Here is a 24,719-nt window from a genome sequence, read left to right on the forward strand (position 1 = left end):
CGTCAAAAGTAACATTTATACTGTATGTATTGTAGTGCAGTATGGTATCAGTCAATTAAATATTGTGTCCAATATTCAGCATTTTTCAGAATCAGTGTTTTTTCTGTCCTATTGCCAAAAAATATTATCAATTCAGAATCTTTGACTTGGGCTCTGATGCATCTTGTAATCTGCAAAGTAACAAGTTGTAAGGTTATTTAGTAAATACAATGGAGTAAAAATTTGCCTCCAAAATGTAGTGCAGTGTAAGTATAATGTGGCAGAAAATGGAAGCTAAACTACCTCAAAAGTACCTCAAAATTGTACTTTCCATTCCATTACTGTTTTTGCGGTCAGTCATGTGATCTTTTCAAGGCAATTAACCAATTCTTGTTAAACCACACATCCTTGTTAAGTGGCGTTAGTCGATGTCTTCCACTCATGATACACCTACAGGAGTGTTTTACACCTCGTTGGTGTTCAAACAGCCCTAAATAATGCTGTTCAAACACCATCAAGCAAACAGAACCACTGCATTATGTTATCGCTTTCGCCATCTTTGCATGTTTTCAACATTTTGTTTTTCTTCTCAGGGTTCTGATGTTCCTTCTTGTTTTAGTTTATCATTTGTACTAAGAAGAAAACGTGTAAATCTTTAGACCACCTGATGAGCTCGTTAATGAAAAGTTCACAATTTTTGTGCTTTTTGCGGCCGGAGTCAGCGTTACAGTACAAAGATCTGTACTTTCTGCTCCTTACATTTTCAAAACAGGCTTGTTACTTTAGTCTTAATGCATTGGAGGGGAATTGATTATTGATTACTGCGCTTACCTTGATGTTCTGTATCAAGATCAGTTCGGACAAATACAAGTAATGATCCTCCCTTTAAGTTTAACAGTCTTTGGGTTATGTTAAGATGCCTTGACTTTCAGTTAGCTTTGCACAGAAATGGCCACTAGAAATGTCCCTCAGAGGAAGACTTTTTTCTTTTATACTTTGAGTACATTTCAGAGCCTGTACTTTATAACTTCTACTTGAGTAAAGAAGTTGAATCAGTATTTTTACCGTCCTTTTTTTTTTTTTCCTACTACAGTGTCTGTTCTTCTACTTGAGTGAAGAATGTGTGTTCTTTTGCCACCTCTGCCTGTGAGACTCTGCAGAGCTCCACTGAAACTTTTGTCAAGATAATGATGTTGCCACCTATTGGAGTGCTGCTGTAAAAACACCAGAACCCCAAAATGTGCAGTCCCCTGCACGAGAGTGAACATTCAATGACTGAAAATGAAAAACAGCTTGAAGAATGTATTTTCATATCTTCAATAAGAAAATACATGTTTTTTTTCCAGTCGAACTCAAAAATGTGTTGATGTCTTCACCAGTCTTCCGTATGTTTGCAATAAAGATTTATAAATGAAATGAATGGAAATATAAACTGATTCCAGTGTGCATTTACTTTCCAATGGAGCTAAAGAAGAACAAGTCTGACTGCAGGTTTGGCTGCCTTTTATTAAGCAATTACCCATGCAGTATTTTTCTTGTATCATCACGTATCTCAACATATCCATGCCACTGTGGTGTGAGTCAGAAAATACTCCCAATGAAACCTGCAGGCGGTCGCTGCATACAAAGTGACTGACAGTAGTGTGTATGAATGCGGATTGATTTTTTTTAATAACTGGCCAAATTATCGATGTCTGCTACAAATTTTCAGGATGTGAGTGTGTATCCGTCGGTGGAAAATATTTTACAAATCACTCTGTTCGTGTGAGGTTCACTAATAGCATTGTCATTTATAACTTATGGACATTGTAAATCAATATTCTAGCAGTTTAACGTACAAATATAATCTTCTCATAGTATAATCATCCACTTGCTCGGTCTTTCTACACCTCAATGCTTAAAAACCTTTGAAGAACAACACAAGTACCCCAAACCCGAGTGTATCTAAAATACATTTTAATCTTGCTGAAATTTGTTTTCACAATATTGTTTACAATATTAATCTGTCTTCGTTCTCTTCGTCCTCGCTCGGGTCTTCTTTATCGTCTCGAAACAGAACTGTACAATCATGTTCATGTAAATTGTTCTACATCAAGGCACAAGACAACAGCCGTTGTGGGGGGGCCTTGGGTAGGCTGATCTTTAATGGCGTCCCTCTGGCACACAGGAAAACAGGGTACCCTCAGGAAAGAAAGGGAATCGTGGAAAATGTAGGAATATGGAGGTGGGTTGCATGGAAGAAATGTGCTCTAACGAGGTGAAAGGAGGAGAAAAATAAGGTGATAACCACTGCTGTTTTCATTTTATTTTCCAATGATAGTCATGTATAAAAAAGAGGAACCATCAGGATGTTTTTTTTTTTTTTTCTTTCTTCAGGAGTTCATTTGTTCATGTACATAAACTAAAGTGCTTTTTTTCTCTTTTTTTTCTGTTATTTGCCAAAAGCAAAAGGTTTCACTAACAGGATGGAGATGGGGACGACAAGTCTGGTGGTGTCTTTTCTTTTCTGTAAGGACGTGAAGGAGTGGATAAAGGGCCAGTTCAGTGTTTATTTTCTGCTTGATTTTGCTTCTGTTGATTTTTGTTCTCAGGTTTTTTCTGACGTTTTCTTGTCGGGATTCAACCTCTGAAAGAAAAAGATAAAGAAAGAGATTAAAGCTTTCAGTCCTCGTAAATTTCCATCTGTTAATCATTTAAGCGATGAATACAACATGATTTAAATCCAATTGTGAGAAATAACAGTAATGTTGTCATAAGTACAGTTAGGTGTAAGAATTCTTCTTTCTTTTTCCTCTTCTAAATCCTTTTAAATATGCTGATGTAGAAATCTTTTTAAAATTTTGGATGAAATGAATCTGTTAAAATCTGAAAAAGAAAAAGAAGAAGAAACTTTATTTACCGTTTCCCTGAAGGTTTTGGAGTGCTCACATCTGGACGCTTCTCCTCCGCCTGCCGAAGGCCTTGGCACCGACGTTGGTGGGGACAAAGTTGCTGTTTCCCATTCCCCCCGACCGGCTGAGGAAGTCCGCCAGGCGGTGAGTCACGCAGGTTGCCGTGTTGCAGGCTCGCTTCTGTGCTGTAACGCTGCTTCAGGAGAGCAAACACGGGGTTAACGCCGAGATCTGGTGTGACATGCATCAATACAATACTGCCACACAGACCTACACACATAATCATTTTATCAACATTAAATTCACAGCACAGACAGATTAAAAATATGCGTCAAATGAGCATATTTTCAGATCTTTGTCGTTTTTCTTACCTTTGAACTCGACGAGAGCTTCAGAGATAATTTTGAAGTGCACTATCAGATGCTCTAAAATCATATTTGTCCATTTTATAGATCACATTTGTAAGTAAGTACCCACTGACTGTGTCCCTAATAATGAAAATGGGCTTCCTGGTAGAAAAATACGTTTATTGAACAAGAAACATGGTGTCGCATGAGTGGATCATTTATTAATGGTTTCGATTCAGTGTTCTCTCTCGATGCTTAAATCTCAGGGGCTTTTTAAATGCCATCAAATGACTCCACGCACAGTACACAGAGATGGATGTCTGAACCAGCTCCTGAATTACATCTACGAAAAGTAAGATTGATTGTCTGAAATGATGGGGACAAATCATTCTCTGCCAAAAAAAAGGGGGGGGGGGGGGGGGGGGGGGGGGGGGGGGGAGGAAAGAACTAAAGAAAAAAAGTTTGGTTGCAGTTAAGGAACATATTCTTCTCAAGTCAATCAAGCAGATAAAATCAACATGCACTTGCAAATCCAAAAAACAATCAGGATGAAACTGGGAGGAAGAGGACAGGAGAAGAGGAGGAGGAGAGGAAGAGATGCAGTAAAGGTAGAAGAGGGCAGAGGAAGGACGAGGAGGGGTTAGATGCTGTCAAACGTCTCGCCGTAGTTTGCATAGCTGTCGCTCTCAGGCGCACTGCGCTTCTTGCCGGGCGTTCCTGCTCCCACGTTCGTGCGAGGGAACGTCTGCAACTTGTGCAGCTCCTGAGACAGTTTGCCCAGCACACAGGTGCTGAGGTTGGAGCAGCGTTTGGTTAGAGGCCTGTCCATGCTGTCGGGGAGGGGACACACAAAACACATGCAGAGAACAGGCTCATAGGTTTGGGAAAACATGCAGGCAACACTTTTATTCATCCGTCTTTCTTTTTCTTTCCCGTTCCACACACCATTTGTCTCACATGCATTTTCCTTCTCATGCCATTGCAGGTTTAAAAAAACAGTCCAAATAAAAACATTCTCCCCCTGCAGCATCATGCTTTTTCCCCATCCCCAAGTTTCAAAGGACCTGTCATGCGGCGAAACCCCCATCCCTACCCCTACCCGAGTCAGTCCCTTCTCATCACATCTTCTACATCGACAGAACAAACAGAAACCAGTCGCTTCCCACTGTCATGCAACTCCACTTAATTGACATCATGCACACTTATTCGTTCCGTTAGGCATCCACTGATCACATGCCCGGCAGGCAGGCTGGAAATAGTCCGTTCGCACAAAGTCAAAGTCAAACTCATCCATGCGGGAGACGGGTCATGACAGAGAATAGGGATTTCTTTTTTGTGTATTACCATCTATTGCTGGAAATGATCTGTTTTTTTCTCTCTCTCAGCTTAGACGTACATACCTCTACGCCTGATTGAACCCAAGTGGAGGGCTAAAAAGACGAATCCTCTGTGATGTTAAAGTGAAATCAGAATGCGATACTGTCCCTTAGAAGATCGACATGGGAGCCCAAAAAAGAGCCGTCCATTTTACCATTTAATCTAATGACTTCCACCCTTCTAAATCTTTCAGTTGCTGTTTTCTGCATTGGGAGGAAAATGTGTGTGGGTGGGAGGGGGGTGGGGGTGAAAGAAAAAAGTCATGTGTGTACCTGTTTCCTTCAGATGCCTGCTGCTCCAGCTCCTCTGCCGTCATCTGCACAAACTCCTTGACGATGGCGTTGAGTAACCTTCGTGCCTCGTAGTCCGTGAGCGTGACTCGGTCTGACATGGACTCTAAACCCTGGTCTGTGGTGAGGTTCAGGGGTCAGAGGGGTTGGGGGGAGGAAAGATATTGAGATCAGCATTAAATCCTTCACTGGAATTATCACCTGCAGTTAAAAGGAGGGGTGGGGTGTGAGTGTGTGTGTTAGGGTGGGGTAGGGTGGCGTTGGAAGTGCACCGCTGGATGGATAGGAAGGGGCCGGGGAGGGGGGGGGGGGGTTGGCTGGGACGTCACCAACTCTGAGAGGGATGACGTCCGAGCTGGAGGGCCCCCGGCCAACACGGGGAAACAATCTGCGGAAAGTGCCCCATCTGAGAGAGGGGCCGATGTGCAGCCGGCTTTAGATTTATTACAAAATCGATAGCTTCATGGGAACAGCGTGGGGAGTGGCTTGAATGGGTCGTCATATAAATATAGATCTCATTTATCTCGCCCTGAATTTTTTTTCTGTCTTTTTTTCTCCTTTCTTTTCTTTCTATTATTCAATTTTTAACACAACGTGTAAGTGATTTTTATCCAGGAGGATTAGAGGAATCTTTATATATTTATTAGCTCAATCTATAGGATCTGCATTCATTTTGTTTTGAAAGTCACGCAAGTGTCTATCTAGCATCATAAATTATTAAGATTAACCAGAAAATTTCTCCTTAAAGTTCTCTACCAAGGATCTTTCAGTCTCTCCCTCACACAAAAATCCTCTCCCATTTCTTCATGATTTTCAGACAGCACTGTTAATATTTAGATTTTAAAATTCTTCCTGATTCCCTCAGTAAAAAGAAATATTCAAAACATTTTTCTGAGTAGTTATTATTGCTCCGCACAGCTTCACTCCTTTTGCCGGTTGCTTGTAATTCTAACCAAATGAGGAATTTCATTCTACTTTTTCCACATATTTCAAGTTGCTGTAAAATGCGTCATGTCAGCTGAGAGCTTGACGTGTATAAAAAGTGAATGTTGAGCGTCTCACCTGGCAGGGGCGGCTTGTGAGCAGTACATCTGGCAAATGACCAGGGCGTAGGCAACGAGGAAAGCGGAGATCTTCAACATAACCATGGTCCCCTACACAGCAAGAGAGACAGCACCATGCATCAGGTCCTGCAGCTCACACACAGCTCAAATAAGTTCTCAAATCATCAGAGGAAATTAATCTACACAAAAACCAACATACACTCGTGTCTGATCTTCTTCTGCTGCTGGGAAGAAGAAGAAAAAATGCTTCCTGTCACTTCCCAGAGAGGTGGTCTCACTTTTACCCACATCTCAGCTTGTCAGTATTTAACTGTGGAACATCTTTTACCTCCACACAAAATCCTTTCACAACTGAGCCACATAACAATCTCCCCCCACCCGCCCACCCACAATTCTCTTCTTCTGCAAGACGCACTGTTCCTCCAAAACATCCTGCCAAGAGCACAGGACAGGTAGTTCTCTCATGTCGTATGCCACAGGTTCTGGAGCGTCTCATGGCTCTGTGTGTGTGTGTCTGTGTGTCTGTGTGTGTGTGTGTCTGAGGGTAGGTTGGGGTCCTGCACTGTGCGATGCCTGTAGCTCTTGCTGGAAGAGGAGGGGTGAAGAGGGAACGAGGGGGGGGGGGACTCCAAGCTTGCCAACTCCCTAAGGGACCAGTGCATTAGTGTAATGAGCTGCCAGTGCTCTCTCTCTCTCTCTTTCTCTCTCTCTCTCTCTCTCTCTCTCTCTCTCTCTCAGACCTGCTCCTTCTTCTTTCTCTTTCCAGTTTCACTTCACCTCAGCTTCTCCCTAATTTTTGACTCCCTTCTCCTTCACTCTTTCTTTCCTGTCTCGGTCTTTGGCCTTCACACAGCAGACTGGACCCTCACAGAGCGGGTGGTGGTGGTGGTGACCCCAGTGGCCACACTCCAATCCCATTACCAACACCATCACGTCACCGCAGTGTAATGCAGTGTCTCATTGCCCATATCCCCTCTGATTCACACATGCATGCAAACAGCTTGGTACAGGTACATTTATAGTCAAACAGTCATCCCAACACATCGCCAAACATTAAAAGTCACCACTTACCTTCAGTGATAATCACCCAGCAAAAAAATAAATAAATAAATATCTCTATGTATCTCTATGCAAAACACAATAAGTTGACTTTCTCTCAACTTGCAGAACAACTCTTGATTCTGTTGCATGCAGCGCCAACGCTCCAGCCTATATATCCCACCACTTGGATTTGTGCATTGACTGTGTAGGTGTTTAATTATCCACCGGCAGCCAATCGTATCGCTCTGATGCCATGGCGAGCCAATGGGACGCCTCCTTTCGGTCCTGGCTCACTCATGTGGGATATGGCTTTGCGCTGACGTCATTCCTCAGTCACTAAGTGCTCCATTCACAAAATCCACCAGTCATTTGGACCATTTGCTATCCCCCCCAATTTGCATTGATGTCATTAATTAAATAGGAGGCAAAGCAAAACTGGTGGCCGTGGAGAAGCATCACCAGCAATAAATATTTTAAGAACCGTCCAAAAATGTTACATTGCATGCTGGATCTCAAATGCCAAATCGATAAGGGCCCCCCCAACGCACCCGACGCCACCCTCCCCAGCTAAGCACTTGCAGGCGGGGCCATCTGCTGGGGAGGGACGTATACTACACAGTGACGCACTCCTGGGCTCTTCATTCATAATGCTGTTTAGATAACTCCAGCACTACACCCACCATGCCCCAGCCCAGTATAGACCGACCATCTCACACACAATCAGCTTATATCATCAGTTTGTCATTGATTTGATTTGAAACAATGTGACTCACCACAAATAATGAACTCTTTACATATCATGCACCAAGCCATATGAGTCAACTCTGCTCAGAGGAGCTCATAGACTACTTTCAAGCTGCAAAGCACTGTGCAGTTTTTATCTTCTCCCACTTGAATTGTGTTTTTTAATTCAGCTCACAGCAGCTTCTGTGTGCACTCTGTCTGCGGTAAAACCTCAGCTAAGTATGACAACATCCCTCCCTACTACAGTGAAACATCAAAACATATTGAGTTCATAAAGCGATGCCACAGTCAGTCCAGTAATGATCACTGCCGCCCGGGCCTCCACCCACACACTGAGTAAACGAGATGTCCTCGGCAAACACCAATCGATGACAGCCTCCGACAAGAGCCGTTTCTCAAAAGCAATTACACAACTGTTTGTCGTCCACCCTCGTCTCAATTCCCTTCCTTTTCATTAGTGTGCAGGACAGTGCACAAATGAGCTTGTTTGTGTGTGTGTGTGTGTGTGTGTGTGTGTGTGTATATTTGTGTCTGTGGACAAAATGAATGGCTGTACAGTAGGTGTGTGTGTAAATCAGTGTGTATGTTCTGGATAATATGTCAGAGCAAAGAAGGGGAGGGGTTGCCTCTACTTGTCTGCGTCATAGAGGAACCCCATTAGACGGGATGAGCCTTTTAGTGCTATTGAGCCACAAGGCTCACCTATGTCAGACGCTAAATCACTGCTGAATAGAGAGTTGCCTGGTCTCGAGCCACATCGACGGATCTACTTTCTACCTGCATGTCTACTGTCCTGACTAATTCATTACACAGTGCAGCGCAGATTGAAACACGCCTGGAGAGAACTTTTTCTTAACTTTTCGTATATATTTTCAGTCTTTCATCCGAAAACTTTGAGCTGTGTTTTTTTGAAGTGCAGGTCTTAACAGTCATGGGTCATGGCAGACAGTGAATGGGTTGCGTAACTTAATGCTGTGAAAAGAGGCGATCTCTCAGGAAATCTGCTTCGCTGCTTTACCCCCTGCTGCCCACATATTCAAAAGTTCTTTTGAAAGAGCAACACTCTTTAGTTCTCTAAGCCCTTTGAGTTAAAAAAAAAAAAACGTTCACTGTCACATCTGTAAAATTTGCGTCATAACTGCACAACTGCCAAACTTTAAAAGAGCAAGACTCCATGCACTTAGCTGATTATTTATTAGGTACAACATGAAAACATATTGCAGTCTTATGCAACCATCCTACTTTTTCATTCAGACTTTTTTTTAAGAAGTTGATTTAAATGTATAATGATTTTATTTCTTCTATTTCTATTTCTATTTTAAGGTTATGAGGGTAGGCTCAATAACAGTAACACCTCTCTTCTTCTTGTAATGCTTTTTTAAAGCCATTATCTCGAGGCCACAAGTTACTTATTTTGTTATCTCTGGATTACAGCGCTCGTTATCTCGAGATAGCCGCTCAATTCATCTTGTTATCTCAAGAAAACAAGATGCAGATTACTGGTACACACTGACAAGGCAAACCATAACTTTTTATGAACTTTGCCATTTGATGTAAGAATGTTTTCTCTTGTGGGCTGATATTGGGCTGATCACATTATGGCTATTTATTGGAAGGGATAGGCAACTAAAGGAGATGCATTACCCTCCAGTAGGATACAACCAAAATAATTCTCATTGGAGGAGAAAGAGAAAGTACCCAGATTGGAAGATGTTTGAATGCTATAATAAAGTATAAATAATTAAAGGGGCTCTATGTAACAATTTGTCACAATTTATGTACTATGTTATTAAATTATGCATTATATGTGAGTGGATTTGTGACATGAAAAATCTATTGGTTGCCTAAGATGGGGACGATTTTGTTTTAGTTGTCTAATGTTTTTTCTTTTTTTTTTTTAAGGACTTGCGGCCGTCCAAAGGTTGTGACTCGTGCACGTTCTGGAGAGTGCAGTCTGATGGACTGATCATTTATAGCTGAGATCAAGTGATCAATTTTCATCAAGGTCCATGCAAATTAATACAAATGTTTAAAAAAATCCTGTATCCATCCGTACAAGAGTGTGTATTTATAGTCGGGTTCACTAAATAATTTTGTGGGAATTTTGGGGGGATTTGCTAAACTATACATTTTTGGAAAAGTTATTGTATAAGGAGTCAGAAAATCAATGTTTGCATTTGCCCAGATGTCTATGTGGCGGCCATATTGAATGTTAAAAAATGGCCGCCGTAAAACTTTAATTTTTTAAATATTTGGGCTTCAGAATAAGCTAGAATGTTGATTTTAACTGCTAAACCCTCATTTTCAGGGTCAGGAGATCCAATGGTGCTAGTTACAAAGCTACACTTCTTTACCACATTAACCCATAGATGCATAAGTGGGTCAAAAATGACCCCGTGTGGTTGCTTTCTTGAAATATCATTGTAAAGAAAAGTTTTTCGCATTTAATATTCCATGTTCGTCAAAAAAAAAAAAAAATGTTATCATCCCATTGAAATACATCCACAATATGGGTAATAAAACTACACATCACAATCAGTTGGTCAGATAACTCCAAGTTCCTTTTATTGAAGAGTTTTCTCTTTGAGTTTAAAATTAGCTAATGTAAAACTTGTTCTGGAATTATCGACATGCACATTTAGACCACAGAATGATTAAGCAACCGTTGTCATTAGACAGTTTGTATACATCATCATAATTATCATCACTTTATGCATCACGGCTTGGGAATCATCATTGATTCTGGTACTGCCTGCTGCACTGACACATGTCAGTACAGGCTAGTTGAGTGACCTTGACCGTTACAGTGTGGGTTTAGCAGTAAGATCACATTCCAGCTTATTCAGAAGTCGAGACATTACAACTTAAAATTTTATGGCAGCCATTGTTTAAACTTCAATATGGCTGCCATATAGACATCTGAGCAAATGCAAACATTGATTTTCTGACTCCTTATACAATAACCTTTACAAAAATATATAGTTTAGCAAATCCCCCCAAAAATCCCACAAAGGTTCAAATCTGAATATAATGAACCTGACTAACAGCAGAGAGAGAGAAAATAAAGGGCAATATGTTTATCGAGCAGAGATCTTGTAAGACTTCTATTTAATTTCAACTGAAGGATATGATCATCAACTCTGCTGAGTGTTACAAAAGCCTTGTGGTGGTGTTTTATATGTCATATGTGGGCAGACACATATCTCTGTGTACATCTGTGGGTCTATATATTGTATTCCGTTGTGTGCATGCATTCTATACTGAACGTGCATGCTTACTTATATGTGCTAATTATTTCAGTGTGGGTGTTCCCTTTTGGACCATCTGCATCATACTTCACCCCAGGGAGCTGCTCAGGCCATCCGGACTCCTCCGAAGTTTCTCTTCAGTCCCTGAAAAAACTTTTGAGTATCGAGTCGATATGGTAACCTTTGAAGCTGGGCCTCCCCCAGCTGAGATCAACACAGTCACTCTTGTGTAAGTTATTACTGGGGACACACTGAGTGCTGCTGCTGCTGCTGCTGCCGCTGCTGCTGTGGTGTTATTGAATGTGAACAAACGTTATGCCATAAGTCAACCTAATGGCACAGCTCTTTTGGGACAATCACGAAAGTAAATGTAGAAAAGGGAAAGCTTGACGGCATAGATAAAGCTAACATACCTGAGTGCTGCTATCAAGTGGACACGTAGGATTGCTCTGTCCTATATGTCAACATTGTAAGTGAGCTCATTAAAGAGGTGATGTATGTTTCATGTCATGCACACACACAATGGTTGCACAAGTTAAATGCTATTCGATATGTCAGTGTAGTGTGGGCATTACGATTGAAGATCTCATGTGGGTAAATGTTACAAAAATGTATAATCTGGATTTTGATACTTTATATAACACACAGACAGTGCTGGAAATTGTATTTTTTTAAAACATAGATTTTACTTAAAGCAGCTACAGTACCAGCCATGGATTCATTAAAGTGAAACTCTCGCCAAAATGCAACTTAGGCTTTTTTTGTGAATGTACCTGAGTCAAACCTTCGTGTACAAGCATAATTACGACGAAAGAGGCACTTTTAAGATTTACCGTATTTTCGTTTAAGAGTCAAACTCATTTTTAAGTGGGTAGTGGGAGTGCTGGGGCACTTTTACGATAGCATCAAAATCGCTTTTTTTAAAACACCAAGAAGGCTCGACACAACATGACACTTTGTTCGTAGTATCACCAGGGTCTCTACACATGAACACGAGCATTGTTTGTGTACACAGAGTTTATGAAAAAGAAGGTTTTTGAACAACTCACGTTTACAATGCCTAGGTTGCATTTTCGCTTTAAGGGAAACCTGGATACAATTTTGGAGGCAGAGACATTGAAAGCTGTTCAGTGGCGCATGCTTAAAAAAGTTTTATCTCCAGAGAATGAAAATACTTACATAGCTTCCAGAGTGATTCTAGAAACTTCCTCCGGCTGACCAGGAATAATTAATCTAAGGATGCGGCTCTTCTAGACTTTCCAAATGTCATCGGACGGGTTGTGATGTTAAAAAGAATACGATTTTTGGGGAAAAGTCAGTTTATGTTTATGTCAAATTGGCTTCAAAGCCTGGTGCTGTTCCTGGGGGGCTTGGCACCAGCCTGTGAATTTCCCCCATGGACCAATAAGGTTTTATCTTAACCTAACATACAATAATCAATGTAATTTCCTTATGGATTTTATTAATCTGCATCAGAAAATCAGATAATCACATAAATGGTTAAGTAGAAATACCTTAAAACAGTACAGTGACAGGCATTAAGAATCACTATAATTTATGAGAAATAACCAATCTTCTCTGTGATGGTCTTGTTTGCTTGTTTAAAGTCATATAGAGGCATCACTATTAAATTGAGAGTGAGAGTGACACTTGATTGAACAGAGCCATCGATAATATTATCAGTTCCACCTTTGTTTCTACAGCTTGGTCAACATGTCTGCTGTGATAAAGGTCTGTTCGGTTAAGCGACTCATGTTGTTTTATATGAATAGTTATAATAAACCTGAAGTCCAGCCTGCAGGTGGGAACCACTGCCCTTGAGTCTGCCCTTCTGCATGCTGTGCTTTGACTCCAGAACATATGGTGATTGCCTTGTAAACATCATCCCGTGACTTTAAAATGACCAAACAAGGAGTAAAATCACACTCCCAAAATAGAATATTATTAACAGCAGTGTCAATATGCATTGTGTAATGAAGCAACAATACATGTCGTGTTTGTACAAGGAGCACGACTCTGCTGACAGCTGTTTTTTAAGCTCTCTCCACCTACAGATAAACAATTAGAGTGAAGTTGGCCTGATATTGGATCCTCCGTGGATATTTGTTGTTTCACTTCCAATAACTTGTTAAGCAAACGATTACAACCAGACTAATGAGCATGTTTGCGATTCTCGGGAAAAAGAAAGAACAATTTACAACCACTGGTTTCAATACTTGAAGTGACACCCACAGATAAATGGAAACGGGTCACGCCAGCTCTCTGAGGCTTTATGAGGGACATTCTTGGAAATGCAGGAAATCTTTAATGGCCGATGGTCATGGATGACTGACTTTAGTGCTGTTGAAGATGCTTTATGTAGTCACGCTGCGATTATTCTACATGAACAGCTAAATAGCTTGTGAATCACTTTATTCTTTACATCTTACATCATCCCCAACAAGCATATTTAAAATCCAGCCAATGGATATGTCTTATACATATAATAATAAAGATTATAGTAATAATAATAATCCAAGCCAAAAGCCATGATAGCCCTCTAAACTGTATAGAGAGACAGACTTGCCGTTAAGGACTTTGCCTGCATGCTACCGAAGCCTGCTCGGATGTGATTGGTCACTACTACTTAGATTACAAATGAACTACCAACGGAAACCAGAACACCTCCGATTCGACATCTTGTCATTTGCCTAAAGATTCTGCATTCATATGCAGACATCCTTTAAGTCTGTAGACACAATATCTGAAATTATTATAAGATGCTAAAGGTAAAGAAACCATCAGACATTCAATTTACAGCAATATCAAATAGTGAAAAGCATCAAACCTTTACATTAGAGACACTGTAGCAGAAGAATGTTCAGTATTTTTCATAACTTTGACTTGAAATGGCTAAAATGATTGATTAGCAAAGCATTTTGTCATTGTTTTGTCTACACCATTTATTGTCAGTTGTTTCAGCTCCCGCCCCATCACATGTCACTACACAACTGGCAGATTAGTAACATACTAAGTGAAGGACAAGTACAAGTCAAAGTGCAATCCGATCTCACAAGCTGTGAATATGGCCAGCAGTATAAATGTAATACTTGTCCATGAACAGAAACCATGAATCACCACTGGGAGGACGGTCAGTGTTGATAGGGTCAGAGCAGGGTGATATGATCTATGAATGGCACTGCTCACTGCTGGGCACCTCCTAGTCAGTTAAGGCCAGGCCCATCCAGATAAATCACTTCCTGAAGAGAAAGGAAGGCGAAACAGCACTTAAGTCATTATCCAGCTGCAGCCTCCTGTAATGGCTCTCAATCTCCAAATCTAATCAGTGGCTTGCCACCACAAAGAAGGCTCGCCACCTGATTGAATGCAAGTTCAAGTGGTGGAACTGGTGTCACTTTGTGGTTTTACATCAGGAAGAAGGGGGGGCTGTGTTTACCTTGGCTGGATGGTTCAGCACGGTTACCAGGAACAGTTTGAGTGGACGTTATGGGGCTCAGACAGGTGTTACGCTCTTGAACATGTTGTTCTAGCCGTTAATCCAGCGGGGCAAGTGACGGAGTAGAAGGTCATGCTAACATTTGAGGATAGTTCATCAGTTAAGGAAGCATGTCAAATGTCAAGGAGCAAGCAGGGCAGTCTAATTTTCCAGGCGTTTGCCGCTGTTCATCTCCAGACATTAGCAAGATTACATTCAATCGTTGAGACCCGAAAGCATCAATCAGAGGCCTCCGACATTTCAGCATCGGAGGGATGCCCCCCCCCCCCAGCTCTGACATCACTGTCTGAACCGGCCGGGCTTGCTTCTATCTACTCGACATTCATTCAAGAAAAAGGAGGAAAACAGACCTCTCAGCAATCTACAGCTAGACACTTACAAATGCTGCGGACGGACAGACGGAGCAACACTAAGGAGAGTGTGTTTCCGAAAAGTGCCTGCTGGGAGTCCTATTTATCATGATTACACAAGAATGAATGAAGTGACCTGACCAGCAGAAATCTGGTGGAATTGGATTTGAGTCGTGCAGTGATTATGCCCATGCTTGCCAGCCCGACTTTTCAAAACATTATGAAAATCATCCGGCCATTTATTTCATCCACTCACATTTTCTAATAACCTCTTGCAGTCCTAGATGCTGATGCATGCACGACTCAGCTCCGATCTGAAGTCTGTTTTCATGATTTTACAGACTCACGCTGAAGTCAATATAAGGCACCAATCGACCGCTAGATGTTGAAATACTGATACAGTAATTGTAGGACAGCAGTGTTCAAAAACTACTTTTTTTGGCAATCTATTTCAAGTATATCAGAGAGAAAACGCAGACATCTCTACTGCTGATGTCTCCAAAACTCAGCATCTCACAACAAAACAATCTGTCTCATTGTCTCAGTATATAATAATTCTGGATATATTCCACAAAAAACATGGCTGTCCACATTTATGCAATAACAAACATAGTGTCCTTAAAAGATACCAATACTGCTCTTTTTTGTATTATTATTTTTGCTTGAACAACTCTGATGCACCTTGAGGAACCGGGGAGGACTCAGGCAGCTGCCCTGTCAGAAGCTGAGCAGGGGCAGGCAGTTCTTCTGAAGTATCTTAAGAAAACTTGGCTCTCGTCTTTGGAGTCATTTCAGATTCAATCACACTTGATCAACTTGGCCCGCGTCCTGTGGTATTTATAGAAAGTTAAACGTTATGCGGTTATAAAGCCTGGCCAGGACCCAAGAATCTGCCATCATTTCTGCCTCTGCAGCAAAGCTGGGAGTTGGAAATTTCTGGCACTCGGTATGGCTTAAAAATATGCCCAAGTTACAATGAAACAGAGAGGATAAATCTTAATGAACAGACCAAATATGTATTTCAACATGACCCAAAGCTAAATCTACTGTCTTTTTAGACTGCTCCTTTTCTTTCTTTTGTCACTGAGTCCTTTCTTGTAGCTTGTATCTTTTTTTTTTTTTTTTTGCATCATCTTCTTTCATTCCCTCTTCCATTTTTCTTTGTCATTGCTCTTGTCCCTTCTGCTGCCTAAGACAAGTTGTCACCAAAGAGTACTCATCATCCTCTGGAGAGCTTGTTCTTCTTATCAGAGGAAAATATCTCAAATTGTGTACCATCAAAATCCTGACCCCTGAACCTCCTCTTTTCTGAGCTATGTCACCCTCGTTGACGTAATTGAGGCTACCAGTTAATGGTTCGGCTGGCATGGTTGTTAAATTAATATTGTGTGTTCCGCCATCGCATTTTTTTTCCTCCACCACCAGAAACGCGACGTTTCTTTCCAATCAGTCAAATGCAGTTAAAAGCACCCTTCACTCGCAGGAGCCATTATGGTGACATGATGGATCCTGAAGCACAAGAGGCCATTAAGGGGGTTTAATGAATAGATTAGTCGGAGCAGCCAGGTGTCTCCAGAACAAAACTTGATCAGACGCCCACCTAAACATCGCCGTCAAAGTGTCTCCCGGCCATTAAGTGCCAAATCACACATTCTCAGTCATGCCGTAGCTCTTCACTGCACCAGTGGACAGATTTTTCAATAACAGCCTGACGTCTTCTTATGTCTTGGTTGTATAAAAACTTGGTTAAATGTTGTTTCTTATATGAAAAACTAATGTTTTGAGAAAGGATTCCCCCAAGACATCCAAATATGTCTAGACAGTATTCAATTGGATATCCCCCCAAAAAAAGTCCAAGAGTCAAATAGCATAAATATCAAATTGAGCTAACCTTTAGCTGTTGGTCCGCTCCATCTCTCTGAGTATTGATTGGCAGACCTCCCTGTCCTCATTTGCTGCCATGCTCAGTCCGCTGTAACCAACAATACATATTTACTATAATGTCGGGATAAACACCACCGTCCAAGCTGATGACATGATCACACGGCAATCTTCTACTTGAAGCACACAAAGTTTGTAGCAGGTGAAATTTAAAGGTTACTTTTGAAACTTTTTTTAGAAAGCTTAAGTTTAAGTGTTAAGCGCCAATCAGAATTTTATTCACAATTATTTGTATCTGACTGTCAATTTTTAAGGTTGTTTTAGACTTAACAAAAACAAACCGCAAGACATTAAAATGTGAAAAATGTTGTCAATCATTAATATTTACTTGTAATAATTAGGACTGTTGGATGATTAAGAAATGTATTCTAATTAATTACAAGCTTGTGATTAACTAACTGAAAAGTAATCGCACATACCAATATTTGCTGTAAGCATTTCAAAATGTGTCATTGCAAATGCATTTTGTTAGAGGCAATCAATGAATAAGTGGACTATATAAAGAGCATCATACTGGGTTTTTCCACTGGCAAATTCAACTCAACTCACCTCCAAGTGTGTGTTTATCATTGAATTGGCTAAGCTTCGTTAGCAGCTATTTTTCAATTGCACTGTTGGCAGGAGGAGTATTTACAGCCTTTGACCACAACTAAAGAAGAACGTGCCAACAGTTTAAGACGCACCTTCAAGTGGATTGCCCAGTTGAAGAGGAAATGCAAATCAAGACAGCGCATGTGTACGGAAAGACCCCAATAGTCTGCAGTAGTGTACGTATTTAACTTTCAGTGTAACTTCCTAATTTACTCCTTTCAGACGTTTAAGTCATGCAACCACATTGTAATTGGTTTATAGCCTCATATTAACTTTTTACTTCTTGCGATTTAATTATGCTTCAAAAATTGTGTTTGCTACAGGGATTAATTTCAGTGATATTAGGCTTTTTGTCGAGGGAACCAGGGCAATGCTAACTTGAGGGTTAGCCTACTAAAATACGTCATCCCTACACCTCTCTTATCAGTCAGCAGACTCACTGATCTGAACTGGAACACAAGTCTGAAATCGGACTGATGGACGACAAAGCAGGCTGACTTTTGCATCAAACATGCATCTACTATAAAATACCTAATTGTCTGAGACTGCTGAGACAACAAAATGCTAAGCATGACTCATGTTGAAGGCGAGCCGTAAACCTGCCCCAACTTCTTCCAGCTCTTATCGTGTGTCATCATGGAAAAACACTGACAGTCAAATCAATCATGAGGTTTAAGTTGATCTGTGGTATCAATTATTATTTTCCTGCTGGCCAATAATCATTTGTGGACATTAAAAAGATCAGAGCAGTGCTATCTGACAGAAGACAATGCTCTCATCTCCAAAAGTGACCACTCATATTAGTTTCGTTCCAAAAACTGCAGTGCTAGATGAGCAAATGCAATCAGTGCTTAAATGTTTGCTGGAGAGCCAAAGTAATGATTGGATGTCTCCGTTCTGTAGGCTTGGCATCATCAGATGTTTCTGCATTGACACTGACAAGGATGACAAATGCACAAATGGTTCTGGTGCATTAGTTTTTTTAAATAAGTTCAGGCTGCGTTATCATCAAAAGCCAAACATCTTTACATACAGTATATTCCCGCTGTCCAAAACGATAAGGAGAAATCTAGTGATTTCAAAACTTCAAAAAAAAAAAAAAACCTGAGGGAGATGTGTAACGTCTGATCAGTTGTCTCAAGCGATGTGACTTGTTGCAACGTTGGTTGGGTCTGAAGACGACAAGTTAAGGTAAGGCTTCATGTTAGGCTCCTTGTAATCAGAATTAAATAATAGGTCATTCACAGCACCTGCTAACATGAGCAGCAAACACATAGCAGTGAGGAGATATCACTTGGGGTCAGAGAGAGCCAAATATTTTTCTGAGGTGGTTCACAGTGCAAAAAGTTAGAAAAACACTGTTTTATATAACAGTTTTAATGTTATGCTTTGTGTTAAAGACTGTAGTTTCTGGGCTTTCCTCCTCAAAGGTGTTGGCGTGTAGTTTGATGATAAAATAATTCTGCAGAGGCAAGGCTGGGTGGAATGATAGAGCAATCTTTATTGAAACAGAATCTAGAGCCCTGCATCCAGATCAGAAGCGGCCGCTTTCTGATATTATCAAATCTGTTGACAAAGCAATGCCAAAACGCTTTGCCCTCTGCTCTATCAGAACTCATATCAGCCTTTGATCTAAGGATATCTACCAAGTGCCACCCCCCTGTTCTTTCTGTGAGGGCCTTTTTTAGAGTCCCTTCTCAAGTACACCCACTTCTTCTGATTGGTCCCCTTGCCAAATTATCCAATAGACTAAAAGAGGAGTTTGACCTGTGTTAGGCATCTCTCACTATTTGGCATGCAGGTCAAACTTAGCTACGCACTTTATCGTCTGTTACCTTTGGCCCTTCACAGTTGGAAGCGAACCCCTGGACCTTCACTCACACAATGAAAATCAATTAGTCATGATTGAATCCAAACTAAGTAGATCAGAATGTGTTGTCCTCCAGATACCTCAAGACATTTCTACTGAAGTTGGCATGCTAACCAGTTTGCCCCCCCTCCTGTCTTGTAATACGAGTCTGAGCTTCCAATCCAGAACACTAGCTGCACGGCTAACGTAGCTAACTTGCTAACTGCAGCTACAGATCACAGCAGTCACTCTGTTGCTATAGTGCCCCCCATTTGTTCAGAGTTGTGGCCAATTCCTATATATTGCACCTATAATATGATAATAATATGTTAATTATAGCCTTATAAGCACAATTATTGTTATAATATTGTTAAAATATCTATAAACCCTTTTTATAAGAACATTAATGAGAACTCTATGATGATTTCATATATTTGTTTATAACAGCATCACAACCATATTTATTGAGTTATGGACCTTCTCCATTATGTCATGAAGATTCTTAATGTAAGTTGTGTGTAGTTTTCTGTATGTATTCTGATGTATAAATAACAATTAGACTTGATGAAAGATGAAAGTTCATCATCATCGAGAGTAGGGAAATATTTACACTCTCCAGTCTTCTGAGTCGTGAAAAGATAAATCCTCTCAGCACTTAGCCCACCACTAAAGCCCTGTTTTACAGATACAGTTCTGAATGGCAAAAGGATTTCCCTGCAGCTAATGTTGCACTCAGCGGATGTCCTGTCTCAGGGGCCAAACTGCAGGAGGAGCCAGCAGAATTTATAGTTCATCACAAACATTTGACACTGTTATTAATGAACAGTATGTGTGTGGTAGTTCTTGTTTCATTCTTTCACCTGCACTGCATTTACTTTCTGAATTAACTACATGAAAAGTTCAACCAAGTTTTGTCACATTACACTTTGCAAATCTTATGGGAACTTGTTTTTTTACCAATACTTTTGTTATTCTATTTTTATCATTTCAAATAGTAACTTCATGTGCACCAGTGCACTAAACGTTTTTAAACTTCTGCTCGGTGAGCTGTGGTCAGATGCAATCAGAACATTAAAATGATGGATGCTGGTACTCCGGCACTGATGTGGGAGCGTTTCCTGGCATTAAAACAATGAAAATGATGGATGGGAAAATTGTAATCACTGTTAATATAATGACTGAAATCAGCTTCTTCTTCTTCCAGGCCTGCATTTCCTTCTTACAGAGAATACCATTACTCACTCACTTTTCACAGCAACTTGATTACTGTTAGCCAACATTTGAATGACTCAGAAGCCAGACTGTGTGTAATGCTCGCTGGCATCAGGTGGTTTAAAGTGAACCGGTTTCCTATCCAGATAAGAGATATGTATGTATGTATGTAATTCATGAAAAAGCCTGTGTGGTTAGCTGTCTATTCTTGGGTTCATAGACTGAGCAAAGAGGCCATCTATTTAGCTTCTGATATTATTAAGCACCCTACAATGCACTGATTTTTCTTCTCTTCCAGCCAGAAACAGCCTCTTCAGCCATTTGCCACTGAAATGCTGCATAAGCGCTTTCGTCAACACCAGAAAACTGATGGTAGCGAAAAGAATCTCAAGATTCCCACCTCATCCCTCGTCTCACACGTATGCTCTGGTGTTTGGAAACGTTAACGTCAATGATGACATATACGGTGTTGGGACTTATAAAACGTATAGAGGGGAGTGGCTGAGGTGGCTTTCCTCCGTTTGCAGTGCGGCTGGTGACCCCTGACCCGCCTTGTTATAGGAGAGCTGCCAGCTTAATGCAACCTTGGCAGAGCCGCCACCTTTCCTAGCCATTAGTCCAGTCATTTTCCAGGCTAAAACACATTGCTGACCTATTTTAAGCAACAAAGGGGATGGAAGTTGTGGAATATTTTGCCACCCAGGGTGCAAATTGAATTCTGTGTTAAGTAAAGACAGGCTTGGGTGTACGCTGCCGATGTGTCGTCATTCATGAAGCAGTAGTTGCATGTAAGCTCAGGTAGAAGTCACAAGACAAGAAGCAAAAATTGAAGTCTTAATCAGTGACTTCTTTTTCTCGCTCTTTGCCCGTGTGATTAACACAGACTGAAAACCATGAATGGATAGAGGAATGGGCGCACTCACACTCTGTTCTACTCCTTAAAACACCTCCTCCACCTCCGTCTCCCCCGGCACCACGTGCGAGTGAGTCCACAGTGTGGCTTGGACCCATCGCATAGTGACTCAGGCTGCTCTCCATTTGAAAAATTAAACGGGGGGCCGTTTGGCAGAGTTAAATGAGGCCCCCAGGAAAAAAAAAAAAAAAACATGCTGAGCTCAGCACCGCTCCTACAATCTCAATCACAAAGGAGGAGGTTGGCGCGCTGATGTAATGGCCGCCGCCGTGCTGCCGCTGCCTTGGCAGAGGAGGAGAGCTCGTCAGCACAGCCCTACTAATTCATTCCCCCCCACCACCACCACCACCCCTCCCTCTGGATCAAGGGTACATCAGATATCATTAACAGAGAAAAGAGCCTAAAACCAGACACAGAGCTGGATGCAAGAGAGGATGAGGCGATCAGTGGGTATTTCTCTGACTGCAGAGACGTGGAAAGTGACAGAATCCCTGGAGAAATTTTTAAGAAATTTAAAAAATGCTTCTATTTTCCAATTTAAATGCCAGGATAGCGTATAATTAACAGAGCCATAGAGAATGTACAGTATGCGTGCATGAATCAAGGGACAAGTTACTAATAGAAGATATTATTATTACAGGCTGTCAGCATCTATCCACCTGTAGAGCTCAACCATAATCGTGTCATATTCCCTCCAAAAAGAAAAAAAACGAGATGATGAAGCCATTACAGGAGATGTTTTCAACTCTTCCAAAAATAACTATAACAATTCATTCATACAATGTCATTTTACAACGAGGACTTAACCATGGTGGAGGATGCTATATTACATTTTAACTGATGTGACAGAAAATAAAAATGACCTGAGCCTTGATTTGGATTTAGAAGATAAAGACTTCACCAGAGACATGATGACTGAAGATCAGTTCTTTTAAATGTTTATATAGTCTGACAGTATTTCACTGTTTACAAGTGATGGGAAGGATTTTTTTATTATCATTATTTCAAGAAAATTAAGAAATAAATGAGCTGTGATGGATAACATTGATTTAACTGATCATCAGTTATAATACAAAAACAATTAATTGTCGGTTACAGAAATTGGCCAATGATATCATCATTAGACGGGTACTGATACCTTGTCTTTTCTCTTTATATGGATTGAAAACTGCAAGTAACACTGCAGAGTCTTTGGGAGGGGTGGAAAAATTAACCAAATGACTTCACATGTCTGTGGGGGAAAAAAAATCCTTTTTCATATTATTGCATATTCATTTTATGTTATATATAATATATACATGAGTATAAGGGAATCATACCTGAAAATTGCACTGAGATGCAGTACATGATTTGGATAGAGCGGAATACAGTACCATTAGCATTATTATATAACAAACTATCTAATTCACTCAGTTCTGGATGACACACTCCACTGTATGACATACCAGTATAAAGTAACACAGTCCAACACAAACAATGATAATTCACATTTATTCTATAGAGCATTTCCTGGCTTTTACCCATATAAGCGAACAAAAAGCATAATTTTCTATGAGCTGAGTGAGGGACTTTAAATGATTCTGCAGTAGTCCATACTATATGTAAAGTAAAGTGAAGCAGCTTCATTATGCCCTATTACTACAATATTCCAGTATAATATTCAACTGTTATCTTCATGTTTAGGACTCTCTGGGATAGGGGCATTTAGAAAATGTTAATTATGATGAAGAAACATGAATAAGCATATTAAGAGGGTTCACTTTAATGGCATTGTGCACATTTATAGGTTCAATCTTGTAGGTAGAAAAAGGATTCAACTGAACTGTTTCTATGTTGAACTTGGAAAAGTTTAAGAGGGATGCTGTCATTTTAAAGATTAACATTAAATTCAGTGGGTTGAGACGGCCCAGTCAGTTTTTCTGACCTTGGTGACACTCTCCCGAAGAGAGTTATCAAGAAGGAATTCCTTGCATCTGTGATTCAAGTGGCATCAGCAGCTGCCTCATTGATAATAAATAAACTGCTGATGGTGTCAAACTGTGACACGTAACACCAAAATGAAATTAGTAATCTTGCACAGCTCACTTTAGAGAAATGCATTTTAATCCTGTATTTCTGGTTCAAAACCTCTACACAGTCCATGTTGTTGTCTATGGAGGACAGGCAGATCTTGCAGTCCAGTTTAAAGGTCGTGTGTTACTTCACCAGTTTCTGTCTCTCAGAAGTATTGACTGAAGTGCTCCGTGGCACAGAAATAACATATGTGAATTATTAAAATGGGTGGCATTTTTTCCCTTTAAAGAAGCACATGAACTGCTACTGCCTTCATTTCACGACATGCTTTTGAGTTTTCACAGATATTCTCTTGACTACATGATTGCTTTTATCGTTTATTTTTTTAATCCATCTGCATATATTTAATGACAACATTATTAAGTTGATTTGGCATAAAAGGAGGGAGACATCAAATCCCTCACAACTACAAAAGTATCAGTTGGAATGACACAATAAAGGTCAGTTTATTGTTGTAGATTCTAATTTGTATACCTCCCACTGTTGCATTGAAGTTTTCTGCAGCGAGGAATGACCAAAAGTCTGGTGTATAAATCAAATTTAGAACATAAACTTTAAATTGGGTCTTAACTGAATTAAACTAAGTGGGTATGAAACTGCATCAGTTCAGTATAAATCAAATTTTATAGAAATGAAAACAGTGCTTTCTACATTTTTGTCATTTTGAGTCCAGTTCTCAATAACTGACAAATGCAGACATGGAGAGACATCTAGAAACAAGCATTCAAACAACAGCTTGTTGTCTATAACACTGTTGTCTATGGAACTACATAGACATCTTTCTTCTGGAACTGTGTATGTGTTTCTGCATCAGATATGTGTGTTCCTTGACAATTTCTACAACAAAATGATGCACCTAATTCTAATTTATTGCTGCCTCCTAGTGTTCATGAACGAGAACTGCGCCTGTTCCGTCACTGCGGACAAGACAAGAGAAGCAAGTATGAACACAGAGCATTTGATATTGCTTTATTCTTTGCATTGGTAGTTTTACACATATTTCTGAGAGGAAATGTTGAAATAACTTAAAAATCTAGATCTCTTCATTCGTAAATAATAACTCAATAGTTTCACACAGTGTAGAAATGTAAAATTGTAAAGTCATGAATATTTTTGATTTCAAGATTAAAAGATTTTAAGGGTTTATTTAGGATGATCTACCTTTAATGTGATATGAAAACAATTGTTTTGTTTTATATATTGTTGTTGTTTTTTCTTCTTTACTGATAAATGTGTTTTTTTATTGTTTTTTTATTATCCAGTTCTTTTTAATAAATGAACGACGAACGGTTTGCAGCCGCCAGGCTTTACTT

The 24,719-nt window shown here is 40.3% G+C and overlaps 1 protein-coding gene across 2 annotated transcripts; it reads right to left on the bottom strand.

The window, feature by feature from the left end:
* Window positions 1-1,913: 1,913 nt before the first annotated feature.
* LOC115586060 (calcitonin gene-related peptide) lies at window positions 1,914-7,162 on the bottom strand. Of its 2 annotated transcripts, XM_030424821.1 has the most exons (5): window positions 7,020-7,162; window positions 5,947-6,038; window positions 4,867-5,002; window positions 2,879-3,063; window positions 1,914-2,605 (listed from the first exon to the last, which is right to left on the bottom strand). In XM_030424821.1, the coding sequence occupies exons 3-4, from the start codon at window positions 4,983-4,985 to the stop codon at window positions 2,904-2,906; spliced, it is 279 nt and encodes a 92-aa protein (XP_030280681.1). In that variant the 5' UTR covers window positions 4,986-5,002; window positions 5,947-6,038; window positions 7,020-7,162; the 3' UTR covers window positions 1,914-2,605; window positions 2,879-2,903. The 2 variants fall into 2 exon arrangements, with proteins under 2 accessions (XP_030280681.1, XP_030280680.1); XM_030424820.1 differs by lacking the exons at window positions 1,914-2,605; window positions 2,879-3,063 and adding an exon at window positions 3,381-4,047.
* Between the last annotated feature and the right edge of the window lie 17,557 nt (window positions 7,163-24,719).

Source organism: Sparus aurata, chromosome 8 (genome assembly GCF_900880675.1).
Source record: "Sparus aurata chromosome 8, fSpaAur1.1, whole genome shotgun sequence".
Classification (NCBI taxonomy): Eukaryota; Metazoa; Chordata; class Actinopteri; order Spariformes; family Sparidae; genus Sparus; species Sparus aurata.

Bases quoted from the DNA above. Each gene is read 5' to 3' on its own strand.
- LOC115586060 (XM_030424820.1), bottom strand. From the start codon at position 4,985: ATGTCAGACCGAGTCACGCTCACGGACTACGAGGCACGAAGGTTACTC. The intron at 4,048-4,866 runs GTACACACATGA...CCTCCCCGACAG, and splicing joins CAGGCATCTGAAGGAAACAG to CATGGACAGGCCTCTAACCA.